The sequence below is a fragment of the Chiloscyllium plagiosum genome, chromosome 20 (genome assembly GCF_004010195.1).
Source record: "Chiloscyllium plagiosum isolate BGI_BamShark_2017 chromosome 20, ASM401019v2, whole genome shotgun sequence".
Taxonomy (NCBI): Eukaryota; Metazoa; Chordata; class Chondrichthyes; order Orectolobiformes; family Hemiscylliidae; genus Chiloscyllium; species Chiloscyllium plagiosum.
This window is the reverse complement of record NC_057729.1, coordinates 3,423,245-3,446,312: the sequence shown is the minus strand read 5'-3', so window position 1 is coordinate 3,446,312 and position 23,068 is coordinate 3,423,245. Positions and strand designations below refer to the sequence as shown.

At 43.7% G+C, this 23,068-nt stretch overlaps 1 protein-coding gene across 3 annotated transcripts in view; it reads right to left on the bottom strand.

The window, feature by feature from the left end:
- Window positions 1-23,068, bottom strand: part of LOC122559990 (protein SYS1 homolog) — a 77,284-nt gene that overhangs the window by 22,769 nt on the left and 31,447 nt on the right. The window contains exon 1 of one of the 3 annotated variants that reach the window (XM_043710119.1): window positions 1,957-2,207. The exons of the other annotated variants lie outside the window; for them this stretch is intronic. Within the exon in view, the coding sequence (XP_043566054.1) occupies window positions 1,957-2,072 (116 nt within the window). The 5' untranslated portion in view covers window positions 2,073-2,207. Of the gene's footprint in view, window positions 1-1,956; window positions 2,208-23,068 lie in introns of those variants that run through there. 3 annotated transcript variants of the gene reach the window in all.

The following is a 23,068-nucleotide window of genomic DNA, read 5'->3' as shown; positions in this document are numbered from 1 at the left end:
AAACGCAAATCTTAAGGAAGGTCTTGTGGTGCAGGGGATAGTATCCCTGCCTCTGAGCCAGACGTTCCGAGTGTAAGTACTCCCCTGGCACTTGATAAACACAAGAAGATGCATTCAAAATGCAGCCATAACAGAGTCATAGAGATGTACAGCATGGAAACAGATCCTTCGGTCCAACCGGTCCATGCTGACCAGATATCCCAACCCAATCTAGTCCCACCTGCCAGCATCCGGCCCATATCCCTCCAAACCCTTCCTATTCATATACCCAAACGTCTCTTAAATGTTGCAATTGTACCAGCCTCCACCCACCTCCTCTGGCAGCTCATTCCATACACATACCACCCTCTGCGTGAAAACGTTACCCCTTAGGTCTCTTTTATATCTTATAACAGTTTGAGTATCAATGTGAAAACCTTTCATTGCACACCAATGGCAGGCAAGCAGAGCTGAAGAGATTCCTACTCAGCCATGCAACCGAGAGAAAATTGGAGCCTGTGCCATCACTATGCACAGGACAACAGACATGTTTTCAAGTTCCGGTTACCATAACAAAGAGTTCAGGAAGTTAGGAGGAGGGCACACCTCTATCTACATCAATGGAGCTGAGGTGAATGTGGTTGAGAGCATCAGGTTCCTCGGAGCAATGATCACCAACAATCTGTCCCGAACCTTCCATATTAATGCAACAGTCAAGGCGGCACAACCATGCCTCTTCTTCCTCAAGAGGCTAAGGAAATTCAGCATGTCCATAAGGACACTCATCAACCTTTATAGATGCACCACAAAAAGCATTCAGTCCGGATGCATCACGGCTTGGTATAGCAACTGCTTTGCCCAGCCATTGTGTAGACAGCCCAGTCCATCACGCAAGCTGACCTTCCATCCACTGACGTTATCTGAACTTCTCACTGCTTCCGAAAGGCAGCCAAAATCAAAGATCCTGCCCACCCCGGTGAGACTCTCTTCTGTCAGGCAGAAGGTACAAAAGCTTGAACACACATGCCAACAGATTGAAGAACAGCTCCTTCCCCACGGTTATTAAACGGCTGAAGGGATCTTTCAAATCTGATTGCTTTTTTTTGTGATTTTTTTTGTAACTCTCTATTTCTTGCTCTGCTGTATCACCCTATGATCTTTGTGTGGTCTGATCTGCCTGTACTGCACACAAAACAGAACTTTTCACTGTACCACTGTACATGTGGCAATAATAAATCAAAACAAGCTGAATTCCCAAATGATCTGTAACACGGTACTAGGGGGAACAATAAACATTCTCTTTAAAAACATAGGCCCCAAGTCTTCCAAACAGATGGGTTTGCAGCAAGGAAGAACAGTTAGGGTAGGGTGATCCATTGACAAAGGAGAATAGTGGTATAAGTGAGTGAGGGAACAGTCTACACTATCAGACCTGAAGATCTCTGACTTTAACAGAAACACCTCCCTTCCCGGACTGACCACTGGACTCTGTCACTTGCACAACAGCCAATTGCGTGGTTGGGGTAATGACAGCTCAGTGCGGATGGGAGCTTTGGACCCAGCACCAACCTGACAAAAAAAAGCAGCAGCTCTCTCGGAAATATGGACTGTTACTGTGAAGACGGGGGGTAACCTCTGCTAAAACTGCCTTTTGGGACGACATTGCGAAATGATGTCTCAGCAATACGTTTATATAAATAAAATAATTCAGAATAAAAAAAAACAGGAAGTCACATGTGTAGGAAGCCATTGCTGGGAAGAAAAAGGCAGGAGCTCTGATTTGAAACAACAAGCCTGCCCTAGGAATTGGTCAAGGGTTAGACAGCAGCAGCACTAATGTTAGTGTCTGGCAGGAATCAGAGACAGAGAGTTATTGAACTCTCCAGGACGGTGGGATCACTATCAGAAAGACTGGCTCCTTCCAGCGCTGCCCTGGTTAACACGAGCAGCTTTCTTCCCCCCCCCCATCCCTTTTACCTGACTCCTTGAAACTTTCTACCGGGCAAGATCTTGTAGCAAGGCAGGCTGCCTCGGAAGTGCAGGGCTGAGGAAAGGCAGCTGAGCACCGACAGAGTGAGCAGCGAGTGAAACATGGTGAGAGTCGCCAACTTCGGCAGCCCCTGGGGAAACCTGCTGCCCGGCTCGGAGCTCGCACTCGTGACAATATCGTGCCCCGAACCGCAGCTCTTTATAACAGCAGCTGGAGGAAGAGGAACGTCTTTGACTTCTCTCCCCCCACCCTTCAGAATGTCATGTGAGAATGATGCGCCTCAGTGCAAGCTCCCAGAGGCTGTTGCTGTCCCACAGCGACTGCACTGAAGTCTGAGCGTGGAGTAACGCTCAGGGCAGTCCTGTGCTCATTGATGTGGATATTGAAGGCTGAAACTGACCCAGGGCACTGCGAGATCCTCCCCACTTCCCCTTCAGTTGGTGCCATCTAAGTTTTAATGTTCACCTCCGAGGTTTCAGTTTCAAATCCTCATCCCAATTCTCACCCCACCATCTAACATACAGACTCACCAAATTCTTTACTGCCCAGAAAGGTTAACCCAGATGACCCGTACCTCCAGTTTGGAGCTAGTAGCCTCTGTCTGGGAGCTCACACTGATACCCTGCCAACACTGAGTTCAGACCAGTCAAAACAAGAACAGCCTGACACCATCTTAAGACTCCACCTTAACTGACCGGGTCCCAGATATCATTATTCCTGACTATGTTCACCCTCACTGAGAGGTGGTAGTACAGAGGAATACAGTTGGGAAGGAGTTGCCCAGGGTGTCCTTGACATTAACTCCAATATGAATTCTCTTGGCATTGGGTCAAACATGAGTAAGGGAACTTCCCACCATCTCCTCAGTTCCCAGCCACAGCTGATGTGTCAGTGTTTCTTCATGTTGAATACCAGCTGGAGGAAGTATTAATGATGGATAGAACACAGAATGTGCGCTGGATGGGGGATTTCAATGTCCACCAGCAACAGGAGTACTGACGGGGCTGAATCCGAAAGGACAAAGCTGCTGGACTGAGCAGGACTGGGTCTGTGGCAGGTAGTAAAGATGACAAGACAGAAAACCTCCCACTCACCAATCTATCTGTCCATCATAGAATCTTGGGAGTGACCACTGCACAGTCCTGGAGGATATAAATTTCCATCTTGATAATGGGGATACTCTCCACCATGTTGTGTAGTAATATCACAGCAGAAAGTGGGGTAGATTTTATTCAGATCAAACAACTCAAGGCCAGGCATCCGTGTGGGCCATCAGCAACATCAGAATTGTGTTCAATCACAATCAGGCCTATCCTCATCATACCAGAGGACAATCTTGGGTGAAGGAAAAGTAGAAGAGGACATATCACTGACCCTTATTTTATCAGGAATCCTTGATGCCACAGTCACTCTCATCTCACCTCTGGAGCTTTGTTCTTTTGTCCATATTTGGACTATAGAAATTTATACTATTCTGACATCATATCACTCACCTTTGAAGCAGCTGGGATTTGAACCTGGCTCAGAGATATGGAGACTACGAACTGCACCACAAGAATCCGAATGAACCATGACTATAATGAGGAATGTAATGCTGAGTAGCCTTAACACAGCCCAAAATGAGTACCAGTGAGATTATTACCAAGCGGATACTGATTGATAGTACTGTTGATGACACCAATATCACTTTCCTGATGATCGAAAGCAGACTGTTGGGCAGTACTTGGGCTGAGTTGGATTTTTCCTGCTTTTTGTGTAGAGGAACTACATGGGCAATTTTCCACATTGTTGTAGTTATACTGGAATAGCTTGGCTAGGGTGCAGTAAGTTTGGGAGCACAAGTCTTCAGTCTCCTATTGCTGAAATGTGGTCAGGGTACCTAGTCTTTGCAGGATCAAGGGCTGTTTCCTGATATTATGTGAAGTGAATCAAATTGGCTGAAGACTGGCCTCTGCAGGAGGTCTCAATCCGGTGTAGCTATGACACAAAACTATTTACATATCGAAATGTGAAAATCAGCAAATGATAGACGGAGCAATGTGATACCACAACCAGTGGATCCAATCTAAGCTCTGCTAACAATTAAATAACTCACTGAAGGAGGAGGCTCCTTGAATAACCTTATCCTCAACAATGGTGGGAGCGCAGAACACCAGTGCAAAAGATAAGACTGAACTATTTGCACATTTTATAGCCAGAAGTGCTGAGTGGATGATCCATCTTGGCCTCCTCTAGTGATCCCCAGCATCACAGATACCAGTCTTCAGCCAATTCAATTCACTCTTCGTGATATCAAGAAACAGCTGAAGGCACAATTCACTGCAAAGGCTCTGACATTTTAGTAATGGTACTGATGACCTATGTTTTGGAACTAGTGATGCCCTGTGTAAATTTATGGATAATACGAAAATTGGTGGAGTGGTAAATGATGAAGAGCACATTACAGCAGGATGTAGACATGCAGATCAGATGGACTGATCAACGGCAAGTGGAATTCAATCCAGATCAGTTGGGTGATATACTTGGTAAGGACAAACAAAGCAGGGGAATACATGACGAAAGGTAGGATCCTAAAATGCACCGAGTATCAGAGGGACCTTGGGTGTGCATGTCTGCCAGTCCCTTAAGGTTAGCAAGACAGGCAGATAAAATGGTTAAGGCGGCATATGGGATACTTGCCTTTATTAGCTGAGGCACAGAGTTTGTGGGTAGGGAGGTGATGCTGGAAACTTCTAGAATGTTGGTTAGGCCACAGCTGGAGTAAAGACTGTGGTTCTAGAATCCACATTATGGGAGGCATGTGATTGCACTGGAGAGGGTGCAGAGGAGACTTACCACGATCTTGCCTGATTTAAGGTAAAGGGCAGAAAGTTTAGAGGTGATGCGAGGGAAAGTGTTTTCAGTCAGAATATGGTGGAAATCTGGAGCTCACTGCCTGTGAGAGTGATAGAAGCATAAATCCTCATAGCATTCAACAAGTCTTCAGTATGCTAAGACATGCAAAGCTGTTGGCCAAATTCTCGATAACGGCTGCATGGCTAGTTTGCAATACAAATGGATGACAACAATGTAGGTTCAATTTCCTTGGCTGAGGATACAGTGAAGGACAGTCTTTGTTTGCCTCTTCCTTTGCCAGAGACATGGTGACTCTCAGGTTAAACCACTACCAGTCATCTCTTTCTAATGAGAGAGCAGGCCCATGGGCTGGTAAGACAATGGTCACTTGACCTTCCCTTTACTTCAGACCAGCATACACTCTAAGGGCCAAAGCGCATTTTATTGTGCTGTAGATCTCTATGACTGGTTGTTTCAGTACAGCCACAGTATTGACATCTACCCAGCAACATGGAAAAGTGGCCAGTTATATCTTGTCTGCAAAAAACCAAGATCATTTCAACCTGGTCAGATACCACCTTACTAGTCTACTTTTAATCATCGGCAAGGTGAGAAAGGGTTGTTGACAGTATTATCACATTTGCTCTGCAATTATGTGCTCACCGATGCTTAGTTTGGGATCCTTCAAGTTCTTTCGGCTCAGTACAGCCTTGTTCCAAATGTGGACCAACACCTGAACTCCACCTGAACTGAGGCCTGGTATGACGGTTTATGGAGTCAAGAAACACTAGCAAAACTAGAATCATCAGGAGTCACTGACTTGAGTCAAACCTCACTCAAAGGAAGGTGGTTTTCTGCTGGAGGGCAATTATCTCAGTCCCAGGATATTACTGCAGGGCTTCCTCGGGTTAATGTTTTTTCTGTGTGTACCCTGCCTACAAGAGAATTCACCTTCAAGGACTCGAGGTGCAGGGTGTATTTAAAGTTGCATTTATACCTGGTAATTAATCTGCTGTGGATTTGTATATACACAAATAGATTGGTTTGCTATACTTTCTCATTCCTTGCTTATAAAACATTTTACTATTTTAAATAAATGAACCCACAAAGTTAATCAATTGCTGATGAGTGATTCATCAGTCCACTATCATTGACATGACAGTGGTGCAAAACATTGTGCTGAAACCTACAATGTTTGAACAGTCAGCAAGTTAGACTACAGTTGACATATAGGGTTAACAGTATTATTGTAAAGTGCATGAAACAACACCCAATGTTTTGGTTCAGTATAACGTTGAAAAGACCGTTGAAAACACAGCTTGATGGTAAGCCGACAAATCCTGATCCAAAGGTAAGCTTAACTTACTTGAGAAAAGCAAGTCACTGGGATGTGGGCCGGATCAATAACAAACATGTCATAGACATGTTTTTGAGTGTCCACAAAATTCCTGAGTGCAAATCGGGACACAGCAGACTTCCCAACAGAATTCAAAACGTTTAAACAGCATTCAGAACTTGGTTTCTTGATTTTAATGGGTTTAATGCAAAAAAAAACAAGCCATTAAAATTTGGAACCAAGGTCTACATAAATTCAATGCATATGAATTAACAGCTGAACTGCAAAAAGATCACCAAAAGACATGGACCACATTAAAGATAATTACAGACAGATTAAACTTATATATTCATTAACTAGAATTTATGTTATTTAGACAGAAGCCTATAAAATCCAAACACGACTCTGTGAGTAGAACCAGTGAAAAGGGCACATTCTATGATTTTTCAGATGGGAAGCTAGCAAGTAATTGTTGTGATGCTGATCTCATCCATCTCCATTGACGCTTTCCAGAAAGATTTGCTAGTCAATTCATTCCTGAAGAAGGGCCTGTGCCCGAAACGTCGAATCTCCTGTTCCCTGGATGCTGCCTGACCTGCTGTGCTGTTCCAGCAATAAAGTTTCAACTTTGATCTCCAGCATCTGCAGACCTCACTTTCTCCTAGTCAATTCCTTCACCTATGGCATTGAAGAGTTACTGATCCTTGAAAGTCAATGAATCTTACGGATCCCAAGTACAAACTCAAATTCTAGCACATCCACTAGAACAGCGAAATACAGCAACTCATGTGGAAGTTTTAGCTTCTGTGTGTACCAAGGACATGTCTAGTTTTCAATCAATTTTTGCAAAAATGCCTATTAGCAGAGGCAGTGTTCTAGAGCAAGAGCTGGTGCAGCTACAAGGAAGTGTGCACCAAATCAACAGAGTACACAGGATTATCTTCAAGATGTGATAATGACCATCCGGTATCTGCCAGAAGTGTGTAGATGACATGATCAAGAAACCAGAAGCTGATAATGTACACAACAGGACTAAACAAAATGGCCCAAAAGGAGGAGCTCATAGTGTAGCTGGTGACAGACCAGTATGGAGTGAAAATTGGCTGGCCTGCAGTCTACAGAGAATGTATGTAAATGGGATTTTTATAGATTTGTCAGCATGTGATGATGGGGTCCCACAGGGATCTAAGGCCATCAGATGTAGGAGCATATAAGTAGGCCATTCAGCCCATTGAACTTGTTTTGCAATTCAATGAGATCATGGCTGATCTGATGATCCTCAACTCCGCATTCCTGACTTTCCCCCGTAATTCTCGATTGTCTTACTGGTAAGACCAGAAAAAGTAGGAATAGAGGCGTGGTGAGGAGCTGTGATGGTTCCTCAATCTTTTGCAATTTATGCAATTCTTTTTATTCTGTGCTTCAGTTCATAAAGACAAATACTGCTTATGCCTTCATAACCACCTTATCTACCTGTGCTGACACCTTCAGGAGTCTGTGGATTAACACATGAAAATCCCTCTGATCCTTTCCAGGGTCCCATTATTCACAGTGTAGTCCTTTGCCTTGTTGCCCGCCCGAAGTGCATGATCTCACACTTTTCCGAATTGAATCCCAAATCCCATTGCTGTGCCCACCTGACCAATCTTTTGATATCCTCCTGCAACTTGGGGCTATTCCATCATTATTTAGCACCCCACTAATTATCTTGTCATCCATGAATTTCTTGATCATAGCCTTTACATTTAAGTCCAAGCCATTAATGTACACCACAAATAGCAAGGGCCCCAGCACAAAAGCCCTTGGTTCCAAATCTTAATGGCTTGCTTTTTTGCATCAAACACACTAAAATCAAGAAACCAAAGCTCTGGATCCTGTTTAAACCTTTTGAAATCTGTTGGGAAGTCTGGTGTGTGCCAATTTAAACCCAGGAATTTTGTGGCCAATTGACAATATGCCTTTGACCTATACTTGTTTGTTATTGATCCAGCCCATACTCAAAACAGACGTTTAGTCACAGAAACATCCCTCTTCCAACACCCTCTGCTTTCTGTCTCTAATCCAGTTTTAGACAGAACATGCCACTTAGAGTGATAGGCCTTGGATCCCATGGGCTTTTACTTCCTTGACCAGTCTGTCATGTGGAACCGAATGTCGTCCATATTGACTACATTAACGTAATTTGCTGCATCACCATCCTTAAAAAGTTTGATCAAATTTGTCAAACATGACTCCATACTGACTATCCTTGATTAATCTATGTTTCTCCATATCCAGATACACTTTGTCCCTCAAAATTTAAAAGGTTAGATTGATTTTTTAAATTCAGTCATGGGAGGTTAGCATTGCTGACTGGGCCAACATTTATGCCCGTCCCTTGTTGTACTTGAGAGGCAACGGTGAGCTGCCTTTTTAAATCACTAAACTCTATGCCAGGCAAAGGACATCTCCAACAAGAGAGAACTTTAACTAATGCTTCTTGACATTCAATGGTGTTACCATCATAGAGTCGTAGAGATGTACAGCACGGAAACAGACCCTTCGGTCCAACTTGTCCATGCTGACCAGATTTCCCAACCCAATCTAGTCCCACCTGCCAGTACCCGCCCATGTCCCTCCAAAACCTTCCTATTCATATACCCATCTGGATGCCTTTTAAATGTTGCAAGTGTACTTGCCTCCACCACTTCCTCTGGCAGCCCATTCCATTCATGCTCTCCATGAAACAGTTGCCCCTTAGGTCTCTTTTAGATTTTCCCACTCTCACCATAAACCTATACCCTCTAGTTCGGGACTCCCCGACCCCAGGGAAATGACCTTGTCTATTTATCCTATCCATGCCCCTCATGATTTTATAAACCACTATAAGGTCATCCCTCAGCCTCCGATGCTCCAGGGAAAACAGCCCGAGCCTATTCAGCCTCTCCCTATAGCTCAAATCCTCCAACCCTGGCAACATCTTTGTAAATCTTTTCTGAACTCTTTCAAGTTTCACAACACCTTTCCAATAGGAAGGAGACCAGAATTGCATGCAATATTCCAACAGTGGCCTGACCAATGTCCTGTACAGCTGCAACATGACCTCCCAACTACTCTACTCAATATTCTGACCAATAAAGGAAAGCATACCAAACGCCTTCCTCACTATCCTATCTACCTGTGACTCTACTTTCAAGGAGCTATGAACCTGCACTCCAAGGTCTCTTTGTTCAGCAAAACTTCCTAGGACCTTTCCATTAAGTGCATAAGTCCTGCTAAGATTTACCTTTCCAAAATGCAGCAGCTCACATTTATCGAAAATAAACTCCATCTGCCACTCCTCAGCCCATTGGCCCATCTGATCAAGATCCTGTTGTAATCTGAGGTAACCTTCTTCACTGTCCACTACACCTCCAATTTTAGTGTCATCTGCAAACTTACTAACTGTACCTCTTAAGCTCACATCCAAATCATTGATATAAATGACAGAAAATAGTGGACCCAGCACCGATCCTTGTGGCACTCCACTGGTCACAGGCCTTCAGTATGAAAAACAACCCTCCACCACCAACCTCTGTCTTCTACCTTTGAGCCGGTTCTATATTCACATGGCTAGTTCTCCCTGTATTCCATGAGATCTAACCTTGCTAACCAGTCTCCTATGGAGAACCTTGTCAAATGCCTTACTGAAGTCCATATCACTGAATTATCTACTCTTAACATCCTGGGGGTTCCCATTGACCAGAACTGGTCTAGCCATATAAATACAGTCACGTCTAGAGCAGTTCAGAGGCTAGGAATCTTGCAGCAAGTAACACATCTCCTGACTCCCCAAAGCCTGTCCACCATCTACAAGGCATTAATCAGGAGTGTAATATAATACTTCCCACTTGCCTAGATGGGTGCAGCTCCAACAACACTCAAGAAGTTTCACACCATCCAGGACAAAGCAGCCCATTTAATCGGCACCACATCCACAAACATTCACTCTCTCCATCACCAATGCTCAACAGCAGCAGTGCAGACAATCCAATTCACCAAAGCTCCTTAGTCAGCATTTTCCAAATCCAAGACCTCTACCATCTAGAAAGACAAGGGTAGCAGATAAATGGGAACACAACTTGAGGGCAAGTTTCCCTCCAAGCCACTCACCATCCTGACTTGGAACTATATCTCCATTCCTCGCTGTCGCTTAGTCAAAAACCTGGAATTCCCTCCATATCAACAATGAAGATCTAAGCACAGAACAAGAACTGCGGCAGTTCAAGAGGCAGCTCACCACCACCTCCTCAAGGACAACTCAGGACTGACAATAAATTCTGACTCAGCCAGTGATGCACATAGGTCACGAATTATTGAAAACAAAATCACTGAAACAGCAAGTAGGAAAGATCAATACTTCAAGGAAAACAAAAATTTTTTAAAATGCTGAAAAGGTTTGATAACTATTACATCAGGTTATGATGAAGAAAATATTCTGGACCAACAGGAGCATATAACCTGGATAGAATTATAAGACTCCAAAATAGTTGGAAGCTCTTAAGGAACAAAAAAGCAAATGCCAAGACAATTTCAAGCACTCACCTTTGGTTGATGAATGAGATCAGTCAGGAGCTGCAACAAAACTTGGCTGTAGTGCATCAGGGTAATGTTTGATGTTCCAGAGAGTTTCAATGACAAGATCAATTTTACGAGAGCTAAGAAACAAATAGGGCACAACCAAACACTGACTGAAGCTTACAGACTACCAACTGGTGACAAAGGTGTAGAGGATCAAATTTGCAGGGAAGTCAAGAGATGCAAACATAATAGACGAGTTAAAAAAGGAGGACTTTAATTGCCTGAATATAGACTGGCATGGTAGAGGTAGTGTAGACAGGCGACTGTACGTAGATTGTAACGGGAATATTTTTATAGCAATACTGTTTTAAAAAATTCATTCACACAATGAGGACATCAGTGGCTTGGCCAGTATTATCGGATTACAGAGCAGTTAAGAGTCAATCACATTGCTGTGTGTCTAGAGTCACATTGTAGGCCAGATCAGATAAGGATGGCAGTTTCCTTCCCCAAACAACATCAGTGAACCAGGTGGACATTTCCTGATCATCATTAGACTCTTAATTCCAGATTTTAAAATTGAATTCAACTTCTGCCATAGGAGGATTTGAACCCCCATCTCCAGATTAACAGTCCTGTAATAATACCACTAGACCATCACCCAGGAGAAAGTGAGGACTGCAGATGCTGGAGATCAGAGCTGAAAATTGTGTTGCTGAAAAAGCACAGCAGGTCAGGCAGTATCCAAGGAGCAGGAGAATCGACGTTTCGGGCATAAGCCCTTCTTCAGGAATGACGAAGGTGTGCCAAGCAGGCTAAGATACAAGGTAGGGAGGAGGGACTTGGGGGAAGGAGGTTGGGAATGCGGTAGATGGAAGGAGGTTAAGGTGAGGGTGATAGGCCGGAGAGGGGAGGAGGGCGGAGAGGTCGGGAAGAAGATTGCAGGTCAAGAAGGCAGTGCTGAGTCCGCGGGTTGGGCCTGGGATAAGGTGGGGGGAGGAGAAATGAGGAAGCTGGAGAAATTTGCATTCAATCCTTGTGGATGGAGGGTTCCTAGGTGGAAGATGTGGCGCTCTTCCTCCAGGTGTCGTGTTGCCATGGTCTGGCGATGGAGGAGGCCAAGGACCTGCATGTCCTTGGCGGAGTGGGAGGGGGAAGTTAAAGTGTTCAGCCACGGGGCGGTTGGGTTGGTTGGTGCGGGTGTCCCAGAGGTATTCTCTGAAATGTTCCGCAAGTAAGTGGCCTGTCTCCCCAATGTATAGGAGTCCGAGCATCGATTCCCCTGCTCCTTGGATGCTGCCTGACCTGCTGTGCTTTTACGACATAGAACATAGAAGATTACAGCGCAGTTGAGGCCCTTCAGCCCTTGATGTTGCGCCAACCTGTCGAACCAATCTGAAGCCCTTCTAAACGACACTATTCTATTTTCGCCCATATGACTATCCAATGACCGTTTAAATGCCCTTAAAGTTGGCGACTCAACTACTGTTGCAGGCAGTGCGTTCCATGCGCCTACTATTCTGAGTGAAGAAACTACCTCTGACATCTGTCCTATACCTATCACCCCTCAATATAAAGCTAAGTCCCCTCAGGCCAGCCATCACCGTCCAAGGAAAAAGGCTATCACTGTCCACCCTGTCTAACCCTTTGATTATCTTATATATCTCAATTAAGTTGCCTCTCAAACTTCTTCTCGCTTAATATATTCTTTTTTAATGCTGCAGTTTCTGCACACAGCTTCTTTCCAGCAGCAATTTGCTGCTGCCTGACATGTGTTTCCACAGCAGTGGCAGTTTTGTGTCTGCGTTGGTGCTTGTCCCTGGGCCACCATTTTGTGAACTCTCAGCCACCATTTTGTGAGGTGTTGACCTTCCTTGGCTGCGAGTTCCATCACGGTTGCCATTCCCAGCACTTTCATTTAAGTGTAGTCACCTTTGCGTCAGTAATCTCTTCTGGATCGCTTCACATCTTACGGCAGGCTGCTACAAAAGGTAGAGTCTCGTGGGATCTGAGGTGAGTCTGCGTTGGTGCTTGTCCCTGGGCCACCATTAAGGGGGGGTAGATATAGGACTGGTGTTAGGGGTAGGTTCTTCACTCAGTGAGTCGTTAGTTCATGGAATGCCCTGCCAGTAACAGTGGTGGACTCTCCCTCTTTATGGGCATTTAAGAGGGCATTGGATAGGTATATGGAGGATAGTGGGTTAGTGTAGTTTAGGTGGGCTTGGATCGGCGCAACATCGAGGGCCCAAGGGCCTGTACTGCGCTGTATTCTTCTATGTTCTATGTTCTATGTTCTCTCCGCCCCCACCCCCTCTCTGGCCTATCACCCTCACCTTAGCCTCCTTGCACCTATCGCATTCCCATCACGCCCAGTCCCTCCTCACTACCTTTTATCTTAGCCTGCTTGGCACACCTTCCTCATTCCTGAAGAAGGGCTTAGGCCCGAAATATCGATAGACCATCACCCACTCCACTGTGACCAATCCAACGAAGTATGCACCATTGGACATTGGACATATTCTTGGTCATGAAGTGGGTCGGGGGGGAATATTAAAGAGATAGTGATTACTGTACCATAACTTTTGGCAATCCAAAGTAGGGACAATTAATTGTATTTTGGTAGAACAGAACTTGACCAATGCTGAAAAAAAAATGTTTTTAATGAAGCTTTTTATCTTCTATTCATGAGCACAATTTACAAGAATACTAACACAAGGGGAAAACCAACATTTATACTGTATGGGAGGAGTGTGCTGATCAGGTGGCAAATGAACTCTGATTGGTAGAGGCATTAGCATGAGGATTGACAATCAGGAGCAGCACGGTGGCACAGCAGTTAGCACTGCTGCCTCATAGTCCCAGAGATCTGGGTTCAATTCCTGCCTCAGGGCAACTGTCTGGGTGGAGTTTGCACATTCTCCCTGTATCTGCGTGGGTTTCCTCTGGGTTCCTCCCACAGTCCAAAAATGTTGCAAGGTTAGGTGAATTGGCCATGCTAAATTGCCTGTAGTGTTAGGTGTAGGGGAATGGGTCTGGGTGGGCTGCTCTTTGGAGGGTCAGTGTGGGCCTGGCTCCACACTGTAAGTAATCTAATCTAAACAATTAACAGCTGACTCTAATGGTCAAGGCATTTCCCTCAGAAACGAACTAGCAAATGACTGTCACCTATTTTGTTGAGTCGCAACAAGCGTAGTGCATGTACAAGATCTTTCTGTCTGCAAGAACAGGGCCCTGTGTATATATTAATATGCTACAACTCACAACAATCTCTCAAGTTTGAAACAAAAAGGATGGTTTAATTAAGCATTCAAACCAGTAAATAATTTGCTTCTTGAGAACAAGCATACAATGAAAACAGGAAGAGAAAAAGGAATAGTAAGTACAATTATGAATCACTTGAAGAAATTGTATTACATCACATGAATTAGTGTCCAGTGAGACAATGTCCAGTGGGGGGGTCTTTCAGCTGCCTCTATATAGAAGTCACTTTCACAGGAATTCAGACACAGTCATATTGCAGGTGAAGGTATGTTTCTTATGAACTAGGATCTGGTTCACTTGAAGGCAGAAACATATGAACATCACTACAGGAGTAGGCCATTCAGCCCCTTGAGCCAGTTCCACTATTCAGTTAGATCATGGCTGATTTGTGGCCTAACTCCATACACCTGCCTTTGGTCCATTTTCCTTTAGTTCCTTTGCTTAACAAAAATGTATCTATCTCAGATTTAAAATTAATAAATGATCTCACACCAACTGCCATTTGTAGAAGACAGCTCCAAACATCTACTACACTTTCTGTGTAGAAGTGCTTCCACACATTTCTCCTGAACAGTCTAGCCCAAATTCTCAGACTATGCCCCCCAGTTCTAGAATCCCAAATCAGTGGAAATAGTTTAAATTTACTTACCCTGTCTCTTCCTGTTAATCGCTTTATTACTTCAATCAGGTCACCCCTTCTAAATCCTACAAAACACAGGCCTAATTTGTAGAATCTCTCCTCATAACTTAACCTATGAAGTCCAGGTATCATTCTTGTAAACCTGTTGTGCTTCCTCCAAGGCTAGTGTAGCCTTCTTAAGGTGTGGAGCCCAGACCTGCTTGTCGGACTCCAAAAGTAGGGTCTAACCAGGGTTTTGTTTAACTGCAGTATAACTTCTGTTTTCTGGTACACCATTCTTCTTGATATAAAGGTTAGCATTCCATTAGTGTTTTGATATTTTCTGAAATTCACAAGTCTCTTTGGACCTCCACTGTATTTAACTTGATGCCACCTAGAAAGTTCCCTGATAAATCCACTTTGATTTTCTTAGTAAATGTTTTAGAGAATTCAATCGAACCTTTTAGCTCGCAAATCATGAATGCTTACAAAACTCTAGATATTGGAGCATTTGATGTTCTTGTTGCTGGGATGATTAATTTTTGAGGAAAGAAATAAGGGACAATTTGCCATGGGGATAGCTGGAAAGTCCTTGTACATGGAGTGGGTGCTACAGAATTGAGAGAGAGAGAGAGAGAGAGAAAAACCTATGCAAAAAAGGCGGGATTAGACTGGGTGACTCATTTAATGATGCAGATTTAATGAGTCAGTGGTTTCTTTTTATGCTGCTTTATGTTTCTGAAACTACTGCCATGGATATGTTAATTCTGCTCTGAATCTGATGCCTCTAACTTCACCTTCACCCACTGTACAGTGTTGAACCCGAACTATCAACCTGCTGACTGCACAGACACTGAAGTAGTCTGGGACAAAACATAGCATGGAAAGACCTAAATCAGGACATGAGACAGTAAGCAAAATTATGGGACAGTCCCAGAAAATCCAGGACTGTTAGTCTCCATGCTTGGAATGTCTTTATCCCCTCATTTGTAGTAGCTGGGCCCATTATTTGCTGCACCGGTCGGGTAACTTCCTTTTTCTTCCTTGGGGATGTGAGTATCACTGGCAAGACCAAAGTTTGTTGCCTATCTCCTTTTACCTTTGAACATATTGACTTACTGGGCCATCTCAAAGGGCAGGAATGAACCAGCAGCATTGATGTTGGTATCAGATGGACCTTTCGACTGGTGCTGTCGGCAATATAGAGTATTCACTAGCTCATTTCTTAGTGTTATTGAAGGTGGAATTCTGCATGATAATTTTCTCTTAATGTATCATTTCCTTTAGTATGATTATGGGACCACATCAAAATTTGTCTCTACCAGAAATCTGCCAACTTCTGTCGGCAAATCAAGAATTTATCATACTTGAGGGAAAAGCTATGATTTTTTTTCCCATTCTCCCACACTCATTTATATTCCATACCACACTGACATTTGCACGCACTCATTGTACATAGTACATACTTCCACTGATTTTGACAAAAGCTGTTGATGAAAGTCACTGGTAAAACCTTTAACATCAAGAAATTTTACCACTGAGAGGATTTTGAAAATTATTACTGTTTAGTTTAAAAAGAAACAACAAAATCTAATCTTATTTTATTTTAAGAGACATCTAAATTAAAGATAATTAATAATTTACATGAAACTTGATTTTTGCAGCAAATAAATTAACACTGTTAGCTTTTCTACACTCAAAGAATCTTTTTCACACATTTTGTTACTCCCTATTGGACTGAAGAGAACAAATTAAAAGAGATTTTACAACAGACATTAAAGTAGTCAGGATTTTAAATATGGAGTTGGAAAAATCTTCAGGCAGGCTTAAAGTCTGAAATGCTAGATTAGTAACTGGAGTTCAGTTTAAAGCATTTTATTTTACACCATAATGTGAAGTCTACTTGTACTAATATAACTGGACACCTATATTTCAAGACCAAATAAATTGATGCTTTATTTTCAATTTCTGTGCAACTTAATGATTAGCATAAAGCTTTATCAGTAAAGGATTGGCAAGGTTTACCAGCAAGGTTGCACTTGGGGGGGTGGGATGCTCTTCAGTGGATCAGTGCAGACTCGATGGACCGAATAACCTGTATCTGCACTGTAGAGAGTTTATGATTCTATAAATCCAGCTGTCATAGTTTTGCCCATTCAACGAGTTTATCAATATCTCTTCATTATTTCGTTATCTTTCCTTTATTGGTCAGAGTATTGAGTACAGGAGTTGGGAGATCATGTTGCAGCTGTACAGGATATTGGTTAGGCCACTGTTGGAATATTGCGTGCCATTAGGAAGGATATTGTAAAACTTGTAAATTTTTTCTGAACCCTTTCAAGGATGTTGCCAGGGTTGGAGGATTTGAACAAGAGGGAGAGGTTGAATAGGCTGGAGCTGTTTTCCCTGGAGCATCGTAAGATGAAGGGTGACCTTATAGAGGTTTATAAAATCATGAAGGGCATGGATAGGGTAAACAGACAAGGTCTTTTCCCTGGGATGGGGGAGTCCTGAGAGGGAAAAGATATAAAGGAGACCTAAGGGGCAACTTTTTCATGCAGAGGCTGGTATGTGTATGGAATGAGCTGCCAGAGGAAGTGGTGGAAGCTGGTACAATTGCAACATTTAAAAGGTATCTGGATGGGTATATGAATAGGAAGAGTTTGGAGGAATATGGGCCGGGTGCTGGCAGGTGGGACTAGATTAGGTCGGCATGAACAAGTTGGACCCAAGGGTTTGTTTCCATGCTGTACATCTCTATGACTCTATCTACACTGTCTATAATGCCATCTAGTGTGTGTTACCTGCAAATTCAGATATGTATATGACTTTCTATGTCATTATATAGAGTTCTTTCTGGAAATCAGAGTTTGAGAGAGATTGTGATCTGAGGCATGTGATATTTAAGCCTACTTTGCTGTTTTCTCTTTTGATGTTAGATGCAGACTGAGGAGAGTTGAAAAGTGTAGCGCTGGAAAAGCGCAGCAGGTCAGGCAGCATCTGAGGAGCAGGAGAGTCGCTGTTTCGGGCATAAGCCTGATGAAGAACTTATGCCCGAAATGTTGACTCTCCTGCTCCCTGTTTGCTGCCTGACCTGCTGTGCTTTTTTCCAGCGCCACACTTTTTAACTCTGATCTCCAGCATCTGCAGTCCTCACTTTCTCTCAGACTGTAGAGAGAAATCTAAAATTGTATGAATAAAAGTAATTCAAACAAACCACCATCTTCAGTTATGTGTTTAGGGTAATGGGATTGCTTTGATGAACCCTTGTCCAGCCTCATTGTGTGCTGTAGAAGATAACTGAGGAATGTTTGGCACCACATTAAGTATAAAGGGTTTCAAACCAATAGCAGTTGTGAAGACACATTGCTGGGATTCCTTTGTGTTAGCTTGATAGGAATGTTCATACAAATGGGAAGTGTGATATCTAAAAAAGACAGAAGGAAGTGATGGCATAGAAACACAGATAATAGGTGCAGGAGTAGACCATTCGGTCCTTCGAGCCTGCACCACCATGCAATCTCAGTATCCTGCCCCATCCTCATACCCTTTGATCCCTTTAGTTGCAAGGACCACATCCAGTTCCCTCTTGAATATATTTAATGAAATGGCCACAACAGCTTTCTTTGGGAGAGAATTCCACAGGTTCCCAACTCGCTGAGTGAAGACGTTCTTCCTCACCTCAGTCCTGAATGGCTAACCCCTTATTCTTAGACTGTGACCCCTTGTTGTGGACTTCCCCAACATTGGGAATATCCTTCCCGCATCTGTCCAGTTCCATTAGGATTTCATATGTTTCTATATGAAATCCCACCTCATTCTTCTAAATTCCAGAGAATATAAGCTCAGTTGATCCAGTCATTCCTTATATGTCAGTCCGGCTATCCTGGGAATCAGTCTGGTGAACTTTGCTGGACTCCCTCAATAGTAAGAATGTCCTTCCTCAGGCTAGGAGACCAAAACTGCACACAATACTCAAGATGTGGCTCACCAAGGTTATGTATAACTGCAGAAAGACATCCTTATTCCGATACTCAAATCCTCTCGCTGTGAAGGTCAGTATGTCGTTAGTTTTCCTCATCGCCTGCTGCACCTGCATGCCAACTTTCAGCAACTGTTTCACCATGATACCCAGGTCTTGTTGCACTTCACCTTTCCAAAACTGTCACCATTCAGATAATAACCTGCCTTCCTGTTTTTGTGACCAAAGTGGATAACCTCACATTTATCTGCATTATATTGTGTTTGCCAAATATCTGCCCACTCAGCCAGTCTGTCCAAGTCACCCTGCAGCCTCTTAGCATCCTCTTCACAGCACACACTGCCACCCAGCTTAGTGTCATCTACAAATCTGGAGATATTGCATTTAAATCCTTCATCTAAATCATTAAATCATTATATTGTGAACATCTGAGGTCCCAGCATTGAACTCTGCAGTCCCAGTCATCACTGCCAGCCACTCTGAAAAGAACCTGTTTATTCTAACTCTCTGCTTCCTATCTGCTAACCAGTTCTCTATCCATGTCAATACATTACCTCTGATATCATGAACTTTAATTTTCCTTTCTAATCTCTTACGAGAAACCTTGTTAAAATCCTTTTGAAAGTCCAGATACACATCTACTGAATCACCATTGTGTCCTCTATTGGTTACATCCTCAAAACGTTGCAGAATATATTTGTCAAGCATGATTTCCCCGAGTGAATCCGTGCTAACTAGAACCAATTCTGTCACTGCTTTCCAAATGCTCAGTTATTACATCCTTAATAATTGACTCCAGCATTTTCCCCACCACCAACGTCAGGCTAACTGGCCCATAATTTCCCATTTTCTCTCTTCCTCCTTTTTTTAAAGAGTGGAGTTACATCAGCTGCCCTCCAGTCCATTGGAGTCTACAGAATGCTAGAAAATTATCACTAATGCATCTGCTATTTTTAGGGCCACTTCCTTAAGTACTCTGGGATGCATGGAGGTATTGTTGCTGGATTAGTAATCTGGAGACACATTAATGATCTGGTATCTGGGGTCTGAATCCCACCATGGCAGTTGGTGGCAATTCAGTTAAAACAAAATCTGAAATGAAAAGTCTAATGATGACCATGTTAATTGTTGTTTAAAAAGAAATTTGGCTCACTAATGCCTGTTGGGGAAGGAAATCTGTCCTTATCTGGTCTGACCTTCAGGACATCTGGTCCAAGATGGCGGCAGAGTTACTTTACTCTAGTTACCCTAGTCCTGAGCTTGGACAGCATTAGTAGCGATGAGAGCACAGTGTACAGACCTCAGGCGGAGTCAGAGTGCAGACTTTGAACAGGCTAACCCCAGACCTCAAGTGGTGTCAAGCTGCACCCAGGGCATGGATCTTTTGTGGACCCAGCACAGAGAACAGTGAGCCCCTAATTATTTTTCTGGAGCAAGTAGAGGACCTAGAATCGGCAGCTACTACTTTGGCAGAGATGACGTCGGTGAGGTAGACCTAGCAGCAAAGATGGCGCCTGAGGATTGGCGACTTCAATGTTGGTTGGATCTAGCATAGATGGTTGGGAAGCAATGGATGAGGGATAACTGTGCGGGCACTGTTGGTGGTGATGAGCTGGCTCAGGACTGATAAGACTCTTCAAGCTATACCTTTCTTTTTCCGATTCTTAAATTATTCAAAATGGCACCACTTCATGGCTACAAATGAAAGCTTTTCACTGTATTTTGTTGCATTTGTACTGTAAAATATTCGCGACAGTAAAATCAACATCCTACAAAAATGTATTTCAAAACAAGGAATGAAACTGTACTTGCCAACTGGCATCAACCCAAAACCACAAGAGCAAACATAGCCCTAAGCATTCCTGCAAAGTCATCATCAGCATCTGGAACTGGTGCCAAAATTGGGAGAGCTTTTTCACAGATATGCAAAACAACAGCCTGACATTTTCAGTAAGGTATGATTCAGTAAGTATGACTCTGTCTTAGACAACAATGGTGGTTAACCGGGGGTAGAGGAGGAAGCTCCACAAAATTCCCCATTCTCAATGATGCAAGAGCCCAGCATGTCAGATTTGCAAATACTTCAGGCAGAAGTGCTGTGTGCATGATCCATTCGAGCCCCCTCTGGAGCAGCATCATAGATGCCAGTCTTCAGCCAATTTGATTCCGCTCCATGTCATGTGAAGAAACAGATTAGAGCCACTGGGTTCTGCAAAGGTTGTGGGGCATGACAACATTGGCTGCAGGTTCCTCTCCAAACTGCTCATCATCCAGACATCGAACTCTGGCCTGGATTTTCTGATGGCCAAATCGACGTTTTGCGGTGTAGAGTGGAGTTATGTATCAGGAGCCTGTGGAATTCCTGACATTGCAGATTCCAAGGGAATTGAAGATTCAGATGGACAATTCCTTTGTGCCTGAAATGATGTGAGGGAATTGAGAGAATTCAGAGGCTTCTGCTGCAGGTAAGTAGTTACGCAGGAAAAGCTACACTCTTAAAAGTCAGGTCTAACTCCTGGGCAACTATTAAACTGACCTCCCTACTTACCACACACGTTCCCAACAACAACTTCCCCAGACCCCTTACACTCCCCCCCGCAATACTATGTTGGCAATATCACCCCTACCCACACCTGAGGCCTGACAAACTATGGTCTGAATATCCACCCATGACCTGAACCTTCTCTTCCCCATGGGATGTAATGCTTCCTTACCCCCCCACCACCTTTGGGACTTGACACCCTCCTTTTGGCCCAAGACCTAACAACCCTCCCTGCTTCTTCACCTGAGACACAAAACTCCTCGTCCTGACACTCCCCCACGCTTCTCCTCCCCCACCACCACCTGATCATATATCTCCCACCCTCCTTGACCTATGCTACACACTCCACCAACTTCCTGGCCCCTTTCCCACCTTGCATCCTCCCTACCTGGCACACTATCCCTTACACACCTGGCACCATATCCACGTGACACCATACTTATCTGGAATTCTTCCCCTACTCACATGGCTGTGTCCTGCCTCCCGTTACCTACCTGGCATATTGCCAACCTACTATCCTGGCTCCTTGACCTCACACTTACCCATTTTCAGGATCTGTCAAAGTGGCTTTGGGTGGTACTGGATGAACCACAAAATACAGTAACTGACCACTGTGAAAAAGCATCATAGAGGTCAACAGCACAGAGAAAGGCCTGTTTGATGCCACTGACAATGAGTCTTTTGGTCACTTCACTGATGGTTGAAAGTAGCCTAATGAGGCAGTGATGTTCGGATTCTATAGGCTTCTGACTAAATAGCATTGGTTCTAGTTAATGAATACAGAGGTTTAGTCTGTCTCTAATCATCTCCTATGTGGTCCATATCTTTCACTGTTCAGCTGTTAATCCTGACATGTTGAATTTATGTCATTCCACCTTAATTCCTAATTGCTAAACATATGTTAATGGCTTGCCTTTTTGCACCAACCCCACTAAAACCAAGAAACCATGCTCTGAATACTGTTTAAACATTTTGAATTCTGTTGGGACATCTGCTGTGTTCCAATTTAAGCTCAGGAATTTTGTGGTCACTCAAAAATATGTCTTTGACCTACACTTGTTTGTTATTGATCCGGTCCACATTCCAATCACTTGCTTTTCTCAAGTAAGTTAGGCTTACCGTTGGATCGGGATTTGTCAACTTACCATCAAGCTGTGTTTTCAATGGTCTCTCCAACGCTATACTGAACAAAGACATTGGGTGTTGTTTCAGATACTTCAGCACAATTTAGAGTCATAGAGATGTACAGCACAGAAACAGACCCTTTGTTCCAACTCGTCCATACCGACCAGATATCCCAGCCCAACTCGTCCCACCTGCCAGCACCTGGCCCATATTCCTCCAAACCCTTCCTAATCATATGCCCATCCAAATGCCTTTTAAATGTTGCAACTGTACCAGCATCCACCACTTCTTCTGGCAGCTCATTCCATACCTGTACCACCTTCTGCGTGAGAAAGTTGCCCCTTAGGTCTCTTTTATATCTTTCCCCTCTCACCCTAAACCTATGCCCTCTAGTTCTGGACTCCTCCACCCCAGGGAAAAGACCTTGTCTATTTATTCTATCCACGCCCCTCATAATTTTGTAAACCTCTATGAGGGGTACCTCAGCCTCCGATGCTCCAGGGAAAACAGCCCTAGCCTATTCAGCCTCTCCCTATAACTCAAATCCTCCAACCCTGGCAACATCCTTGTAAATCTTTTCTCAACCCTTTCAAGTTTCACAACATCTTTCCGATAGGAAGGAGACCAGAATTGCACGCAATATTCCAACAGTGGCCTTACCAATGTCCTGTACAGCCGCAACATGACCTCCCAACTCCTGTACTCAATACTCTGACCAATAAAGGAAAGCATCTTTCCGATAGGAAGGAGACCAGAATTGCACGCAATATTCCAACAGTGGCCTTACCAATGTCCTGTACAGCCGCAACATGACCTCCCAACTCCTGTACTCAATACTCTGACCAATAAAGGAAAGCATA